We start from the raw sequence: 9,831 nt of genomic DNA, 5'->3' as shown, positions 1-9,831 counted from the left end.
AACTGTTTTATTAAACTAAAGCGTTATATTTTTATACATCAAAATCAAACAAATGGTTATAAAAAGATTTGCAAATTTAATCCCACTTTATAATACCGTCTACAAACAATTTAATCGAAAACAAAATCCGTCTCGACAATAAAATTATTGTTATAAAACTTTTCCAAACAATGTCGTTTAAATAATGTAAATATACCGACACCATTATGTAACCACTATAAACAAAAAAAGTATTAACATTCATATACTAAAAATGTGGTAAATGTAAATGAACCGAGCTATATTATCGTTTTGCTACACCGCCGCGGTCAGTTCAAGCTCGAAAATGGCTATAAAACTATATTATTTCGAGGCTGCTCCACCTGTCAGATCAGTGTTGATGACTATTAAAGCTCTAGGACTTTCTGTGGACTTAATTAGGCTTAATCTGTCGGAGAAGGAACAATTGGCAGAGAGTTATTTAAAGGTATGTATGAAATGATTGAATGAGAGATTACTTTTGTCGAGACGCTTTTTAAATAAATTGATGGGGGTCAATCCGGGGTCAATATAGATTAGTTTTTGTTTCTGAAAAATGACGATAGATGATGCTAGATGTTTTAAAAATATTTTGATAGATATACCGGGTGTTTTTTAAAAGTGGCTCCCATCTATATTTTGTTTCATTTTTTTTCAGATAAAAAAGACATATAGTATGGTCACAAATTAACTACAACAGATGCGAAAGAACACCGAATTACGCGTTCAGGTTTCTGTGACCTTCAGAAAGAGTTCATAGACAATCCGCATCAATGTATAGTTTGGGTTATTATTTGTTTGGGTGAAAATCATCTGCACCAATATGTTATCGAGGCATATAATCTCACAGTAATTTAATAGATTGCTCGTCATATTATATCAGTTCGTAGGAGATTAGGAAAAAAAAGATATTTATAGTATAAAAAATTAATTTATTTAACAAAATTTAATTAAAGATGTGACGAAATAGTTACTTTTCTATTGGTTCTATCGGACTTTTTTCGACTATATAAATCTTTATTTTTTGTAAACTTTAATGCATAAAATATTTTCAATCTAATAAATAATTTAATGATGTAAATAAGAGGAAATTTCTCACATGGGTGGTCAAATTCTATAGTTTTCATTATATCAAACAGCCTCTGAATGTTTTCTTCAGTGCAAAACTCATCAAAATTTAATATAAATAATTTTTCCATTTCCAGTAAATAAGATGAACAAATTTTTCCACTTTCATGATCAAAGGCTTTTAAATGGGTAAATAATTTGGACTTATCCAGAGATTCGGATTCTTTTGCAAATTTTAGGCAAATATCACATTGATGTATTTGAAGACCCTTTTAATTGATGTAGTCAAACATAATTAAAGGCATTTTGAGTTGAAAACATTTCTCAGAGGCTGTTTGATATAATGAAAACTATAGAATTTGACCACCCAAATTTCCTCTTAATTACATCATTAAATGATTTATTAGATTGAAAATATTTGATGTATTAAAGTTTACAAATAAAGATTTATATAGTCGAAAAAAGTCCGATAGAACCAATAGAAAGGTACTATTTTGTCACATTTTTAATTAAATTTTGTTAAATAAATTAATTTTTTATACTATAAATATCTTTTTTTTTCTTATAAATAAACACATTTGTATCCCATTTTAAATAAGATATACAAATTACCAAAACTTAGAAATAACAGTTCAAAAGTTCTACAAAAATCCTATACCCGTTTTTAAAAAGCAACATATAACCACGCACTATGTCATTCCAGCAAGCGAATACGACACAGCATAGGTTTCCGGACTAAACGACTGGTGTATTTACACCACTCAATAGGCGTGTGGGGTTTGCCGAGCGGTTTCCGATGCATTCGCTTTCTTTCGCATCTGTTATAGGTAATTTGTGGTATGGTAGTAGGTATATCACATAAATCGGGATTGATTGACGTATTCAATTAGTCTCGATCACTTCCTGTTTCACCGGAAATGACTATAAATTTTGATTTTTAAACGGCACCTTCGATATTTTTTTACTTTATTTGATTGAAAATGACATTCTGAATAGAGTCGCATATCATATGTCAACGTTTGGCATTTACAATTAAGAAACATAGCGTTTTAAATTTCAATCTAGATAGAGTGCCATGGCCGTGATAAAGCCATCAATTAATATTTAATCAAGGAGCTTTGGAAAATAGATTTGATGGTGTAATGTTTTTCGTTTCATTTCTTGGCCGGTTAAAAGATGCCCAAATTTATTTTTAATCATATCTCAATTTTTTAAATTGGAACGAGAGAGGCTCATTTAGTATATTTGGAAAAAGCTTTGATAAGTACATGGTATTTGGATTCAAATTGACGTTACATTTATTGTTGTGGCACTCTAGAATCTAGAATGAAATTTAAAATACTATTTTTAAGCGAAAATGACAACAGTTGACATATCATTCTATTCTGAACATCATTTTCTATCAAATTAAGTAAAAAAAATAGCGAGGGTACTATTAAAAAATCAAAAGTTGTAGCCATTTCCGGTGAAACAGGAAGTGACCGAAAGTAATTGAAAACGTCAATCAATCCTGATTTATTTCCTATACTAATATACGAAATCTCGTTTTTTTATCTTAAAAAATAAGATATAGCGAGATATAGAACCTAAAAATGTTGTATCCTATGTTATAGGGCTTGTTTCTCTCTACAATTTTCTGTCTCACAATGTACCCTTTGTGTCCAGGAAGAGTTCATAGTTTCATAGTTGTCGATTTTCGAAAGAAATCGGTACATGCATATTATTTCGTATATTTTTCATTTTATTGATTTTATGGAAAGCACTGTTCATTAAAATGTTGTATCCTATGTTATAGGGCTTGTTTCTCTCTACAATTTTCTGTCCCACAATTGTGTCCAGGAAGAGTTCATAGTTTCATAGTTGTCGATTTTCGAAAGAAATCAGTACATGCATATTATTTCGTATATTTTTCATTTTATTGATTTTATGGAAAGCACTGTTCATTAAAATGTTGTATCTTATGTTATAGGGCTTGTTTCTCTCTACAATTTTCTGTCTCATAATGTACCGTTTGTGTCCAGGAAGAGTTCATAGTTTCATAGTTGTCGATTTTCGAAAGAAATCAGTACATGCAGTGCCTATTTTACCATAAGGCCCATAAGGCCCGTGTCTTGGGCCCGGTGGTCTGGGGGCCCGTTAAAGGTTGTAAAATATTCATAATTTTTGAATTTTATCGGAAAAGAGGGCCCGAATTTTTGCTTGAGCCTTAGGGCCCGACCAGATGAAAAATAGGCCCTGAAAGAGCATATCTTGCTATGAAAAAAAATAATAAATCCTAATATTTCTGACTTAAATTCCGGTTTGCACATTTACAGTGCTTCCTATATGACAGCGAATGCCCGTCTCTACCAGTTAGGAATTGCACTGCATCAAAGTGCACTCTAATCCCTCATCGGGCAGGACGAAAAAGGTGCCGAAGTGTGCCGTGGGTATTTGCTAAACGTATTTATTTATTAACGAACACTTTTCTTGTGTAGGTATGAATTTAACCTAGTAGATACTGTAATTTAAACTGTAGTTAATACCGTACCGAGAAAAAAAAAACGAAAATAAACAAAAATGAACCAACAAACCTAAAAAATGGTATACTTCCGAAAGAAGCTTTTTTGCGTATCTACGTTCAGAAAAAATTCTAGAATGAAAAACAGAAATTTATTTTCATGTACTCTTTTTTTGTGTCACAGTGTCACATAGGAGGCATTGGGCGCATTCAGTAAACACGTAAAATCTTAATTATTTTTGAAGTTATTATAAATAATAAACAAAATACAAGAAAAAATATATAATTTAGTTAATTTTAAATTCAAAAATTGTTGCTTTACTACCCGTAACGTATATTATACATAGTACATAGTCACTTACCAGTGAACGATTATTTCATTCTCTCGATTTTTGACCGAGATTTGCCGAGATCTACCGCACACTGCACAACTATTTTACAGCCTTTTTCGGCAAATCTCTTTTAAATCTTTCTATAATTAAGTTTTATGTCAATTTTTAGTAAATGACGTCTAGAGATTGACTTCGCCGAAATTATCATCGATTATAATTCCTCAACCGTATTTGACACCGTTCTTTTTTCTCTCAGTTACTTCTCTCAGTTTAATAATTGTGCATCAAGTGTGTGTCAGGGTAATAAGAAGGGTCACTCATAAAATAATTAACTAGAAAGAAGTGTCAACTCTGTGTTAAATCGTGGAAACACGATACGCCACCGAAAGCCTTCGTTGTCGTCTGGAGAACTAATTTTCCAATTGACAGGTTGACATGATGGCTTCATTTTATTTCCGTTTCCGGTTATTCAATGGCGGGCCTCTTTTAGTGTAAATGTATTTTGTACTCTTTCTTATCATAAATAAAACAAAACAAAATTTTATTCAAACATATTTATTTGAAATATGAGACAACGGGACTAAATAAATATAAAAAATAATGAATTGAAAGATTTCTACAGCAATTACTTAATTATATGCAATTTTAACGTAAATTAGTAAGGTATAAGCATGACTTACAGTAATTTGTAAATAAATACGCGTATTCACAGCCATCAAGGATAGAAAACGGGGGCAGACATGAAAACGGGAGCCTTATACAAAAATCTGAAAACAGAAAAACAGATTTTTTTTACTAAAATTAACAATGTAAAAATATGAAGGTATAAAATATAAATATACTGTTTAAAAAAAGCGTCCATTATTCGCAAAGAGACCTAGTTTATAAATCAAAAAGAAGCAAAAAGAGACTTTTAGTCGGATAACAATCAGATTGTATCAGTCAGATTTACTGCATAATTGACAATAAATCGCACATACTGGAGATAACTAATGTTGGCTATAGTTAAAAATGATCTTACCTTGCTGTAAATTGTTTCCATTTTCAAAATAATCGCCGATCATAAACATAAAAAAAATTTTCTTGCATCTAAAAAATACAGAAATAGTGTTTATTTACTACCTATTTTTAATATACATGGGACATACCTAGTACTGCAGAAACGTCTTTTTCTCCAGGATTGTTCATGTAATAATATATTTTATATGCTTTATTACCTTTATATTTATAAATTTATGCCGAAATATGAAATTGAATTTACAAGACAAAACTAACCGGAGAGAATTAAAATTAAGATGGCGTCGAAATTTGTTCTAGAACAAATCTGAAGTTGTCTCTGAAATCTGTCAATTCTAAATTGTGAAGTTAGACAATAGTTAGACAGAAACATTGCTGTCCTTGTCTAGGCGGCCATACTTGTCGTCAGGAGATGACAGGATTGACACTAATGACTGTTTCCAATTTTCCTATTTCACTGTCACCCCCCTGGGGTCACTTGCTAAGCTAAACGATATTATTTTTTTAGTTTCTCTTCTTCGATGACATTAATAGATTACCGTTGTACTAAATATAATGAGAATTTAAAGTGTAAAAATTAATAGATAATACTTTTTTTTTTAATTTGTTAATAACGTATGATTTTTATTACGCATCTTTTCTTTATTTAGGTGAACCCTACGCATACTGTACCAAGTTTGGATGATAATGGGTTCATTGTATGGGATAGTCACGCTATAATACAATATCTTGTGGATAAGTATGGAAGAAATGACGACCTTTATCCGAAATATTTCGAACAAAGAACAAAAGTTAACCAAATGCTCTTCTTCGATACAAGCATCTTGTTTCCGTCTTTAGCAAGATCTGTTGTAAGTTCTTTTTTTATTATGATTAATGCTTAAAGTAGAACCATTCGAATGTAAATAGTGTAGCATTACATCTCTATTGCAGTTTGTAGTCAAACATTCGACTAAAAGGGAATGTAAAAATATAAGATGATAAATCAAGAATCTGCCAAAATGAGTTCTGTCACTTCTTCTTTGGATTGGCCAAATCTACACATGGCTTCGTTCGTCAATCCCAGCAGCTTTAGATTTCTATTAAGCATAAAATGCCTTCTTAGTAGACTCACTACTGCTTTGACAGTCTTCCTGTCTGTGTTTTATTTTCTGTAGAATGTGTTTTTTCCTGTAGAATAGGGTAATTTTAAAAACATATTAACATATTTTCAATGAATTAATAAGTAAAATAAATAATTTTTAAAAATATTTCACATTTATTATTGCTATAATCTAATAAAAAATGAAATGAAAAAAAAAAGATTAAAGAAAATTCCAGGAAAGTGAAAAAAAAAATAACTTACCTATTTATTTTTCCTTTGTAAAATGCTATTGTGCTAGAATATATCGGGTGCGTCTCAAAAGTGGCTCACCCCTATAACTTTTTTTCTTTTTTCAGAAGAAAAAACGAAATTTGGTATTTTAAAATATGACATAAATTAGGATTGATTGACGCATTCAGTTGTTTTCGGTTCCTTCCCGTTCCACCGGAAATGACTACAACTTTTGATTTTTAAATGGCGCCCTCGGTATTTTTTTACTTTATTCGATAGAAAGAAGACATTCTTAATAGAATTACATATCACATGCCAACTCAGGGGCGTAGATAGGTGTATGTTATGGGGGTGGTACTATGATTAAGTCGCAAAAAAATCACCGTCGGAATTTTTTTGTCGAATTAAAACGACGGCGATTTTTTTGTCTTCAAAAATATATAAAAACATAACACAAAAATTAAAATATAGATTTGTAAATAACATAAACAAAAATGAAACAACGACGTTTATTAGTTAATTTTCTATAAACTATAAATAAAAAACTCTAAACTATCAAGAAAAAACTATAAAAACTATAAACTATAAATAAAACTACAAAACAAAATCAAGTTTTCTAGTACGCTGTTTGGAAAACCTATCAATTACAGCATCAACATTTATTTCAATATCTTTATGGATATTGATTAGAGTTAACCCCACTAATCTGTCCTGGCCAATAAGAACACTTTGTATGCTTTTAATTAGGTCGAACATATTATAAACGATAAATCAACATAATTAAAAGCATACAAAGTGTTCTTATATGTCGGATATTAATTAAAAAAAATCCTTTCATAGTCAATGACTATTTCAATTCTCGTATCCCGTCAAGCGTCAGGGGGGGGGGTACTGTCCCCCAGTACCCCCCCCCTTATCTACGCCCTTGTGCCAACTTCTGATATTCTCGCTTAAAACAAATCGTAATTTAAATTTCAATCTAGGGTTGGGTGCAATGGTTGCGTTAAAAACACTAATTTTTAATCAAGGAGCCTTGGAAAAATAAATTTGATCGTCTAATGTTTTTCGTGTCTTGTCCTGGCCGGCCCAAATCGTATTTTTATTTTTTTCAAATGGAACGAGGGTGGCTCATTAGCATATTTGAAAAAAGCTTCCTGATTTAGAGTCAAATTGTCGTTACATTTATGGGAATTTTAATGGAAGTTAAATGCTACATTTTGCTACATTTTTTTAAGGCTGTACTTAAACTGCCGTTAAACGGTAGCTTACTAAAATGCCGTTAATAGGTATGATGTCGTTGATGTGACGCACTTGACGGCTTTATGAAATATAGGAATTTTATAAGGACTAACCAACGCTATCCACCCCACCAAATAACCAACTTAACCAACGCAACTAACCTCGACACTGATAAAAAATATAAAAAACAAATATAAATTAGTAAAAATCAACCAACCCCACCAAATAACCAACTAACCAATGAATTAACACCTTCCAAATAATCACGCTAACCAACCCGCCAAATAACTAAACCAATCCAACCAAAAAGTGTGAAACCAATGCAATAAGATCACGCTATAAGCAAAAAAAATATAAAAAAGTCTTGGTCGGCGTGAGATTTGAACCACGGACCATTCGCTTACGAAGCGATAGCCTCAGCCACTGACCCACAGGTGCTCTTGCAAAATGCTTAAGGCTAGGCATTACTTTCTGCCCACAAGAACGACGTCACAATATCTATTAACGGCATTTTAGTAGGCTACCGTTTAACGGCTGTTTAAGTACATCGTTAAAAAAACAGTAGATAAGTGGTTGGTAATAGTATGGTTAATTTTGTTGTTCTAAATCTAATTTCGTTATTGTATATCATAGTTTCATGCAATTGTTACCTTGTTTTAGAGACCAGTGTTTTATAAGGGCGCTTCAGCTATACCAGAAGAAAAAGTCGCTATAATTGAAGAAGCGTTTACATTCTTAGAAACATTCCTGAAAGCACAAGAATATCTAACAGGAAATAGTCTTTCAGTCGCCGATATTTGTGCTGTATCAACTGTTTCCACTGTTGAACTATTTCATCAAGTGAACGTCTCGAAATACCCCAAACTTAAAGCCTGGCTGGATAAGATGAAAAGCCTGGATTTTTATGAAGCTAATTTGGAAGGTTTGAAGAAATTCTCTGATATGATAATGCCACTTTTGAAATCATAAAAGTATTATATTCATTTCATTAATTAATTTGTGTATTTTTGGTTTTTTATGTAACCATCTGTAATCTTTTTTATTTACTATGTTTTAAATATAGGTACATTCTAAGCGTTTTTTTAAGCCTAATTTTTTCATTAAGCCTAATTTTTTTATGAAAATAAATAAAAAAACTATAAAAACGGCAAGCCTAGCACACCCGTACCATCTTTTTCTCGAAGCAACTATATAGACCTCCCTGTAACTTCGTTGTGGATAAAGCAAGCATATTAATTTTTACTAATCAAGAGGACGTACTCTAGCTGGCTATACTGGGAGCGTCTCAAAAGTGGCTCACATCTATAACTTTTTTATTTTTTCAGATAAAAAATCACGATTTGGTATGTTATTTAATATATGACATAAATTAGGATTGTTTGACGTATTCAGTTCTTTTTGATCACTTCCTGTCTCACCAGTAAATCACTTTTGATTTTTAAATGACACCCTTGGTAAATACCTGTTACTTATACCTGTTACTTTATTCCTTTATTCGATAGAAAGTGAAACTCTGATTAGAATGACATATCATGTGTCAATTTTTGACATTTTCGAATACGGTTTATTTGAAGTGGGGTGAGATGGCTGAAAAAAGTTTCACATCTGGCAACCAATGCGCCCTTTTGGATTCAGATAGCACATAGATAGACGAGTCTAAAAAGCCCGGGACACAAATTTTTCTGGCCCTCTAGCGGTCTTGATTAGGTAATCAAAATGGCCGTCAAAATTTTGAGACACGCTTCTAGATTTCCCGTTATAATTCAATTTTCCTTTCCGATATTAACATATATTTCAGTGATTATGAATTAGGAGAAAACATGTGCTTCCCAACGGTATATTTGGTTTTATAGTTTAGGTTCACAGAACCAAAAATATTTGAATTTTTTTTTAATTTTTTTTTAATTTTAATTTTTTTCATCGCATTTTGCTAAATAACTTGAAATCAGTTACATTTAGCTAAAAACGTGTCATATGCTTTTTTGTTCGTCAGAGAATTATCTTTCTAGCGGTATATATGATTTCTATTTTTTGTCACAAACGGTTTTTGACAATTTACCAAAATATTGTAGTGTTACACATCTAGTCGTTATGGTAAAAACACAATTTATATAGATCCTGAAAAGTAATACAACGACCTAATGACTATCTAACTATCAAATGTAGTTGCTGGAATTTTTAATGTATTTGTAAAAATATACGGAAAATGGTGTTTACCCTCCTAAGTCGTGTCCCACTGTGTTTGTAACATCAGCAGTAGATAACATTGATCACAACCAGTCTTCTTCTACTGCCTTCTACTGCCGTTTCTTTCCATGGTTCAAGTGTTACTATTATTCAGC

General features: G+C 31.5%; 1 protein-coding gene across 1 annotated transcript; it reads left to right on the top strand.

Annotated features, from left to right (window-relative positions):
• The first annotated feature begins 243 nt into the window (after positions 1-243).
• Positions 244-8,568, top strand: LOC115880770 (glutathione S-transferase D1-like). The gene is made up of 3 exons (XM_030898057.1): positions 244-466; positions 5,586-5,786; positions 8,150-8,568. Exons 1-3 carry the CDS (start codon positions 269-271, stop codon positions 8,456-8,458), a joined length of 708 nt encoding a protein of 235 aa, XP_030753917.1. The 5' UTR covers positions 244-268; the 3' UTR covers positions 8,459-8,568.
• The last annotated feature ends 1,263 nt before the right edge of the window (positions 8,569-9,831 follow it).

Source organism: Sitophilus oryzae, unplaced genomic scaffold (assembly GCF_002938485.1).
Source record: "Sitophilus oryzae breed Bouriz unplaced genomic scaffold, Soryzae_2.0 scaffold_1084_pilon_pilon, whole genome shotgun sequence".
In the NCBI taxonomy this organism is placed as follows: Eukaryota; Metazoa; Arthropoda; class Insecta; order Coleoptera; family Curculionidae; genus Sitophilus; species Sitophilus oryzae.
Note: the sequence above shows the minus strand (reverse complement) of the source record. Positions and strands in the feature narration are given on the sequence as shown.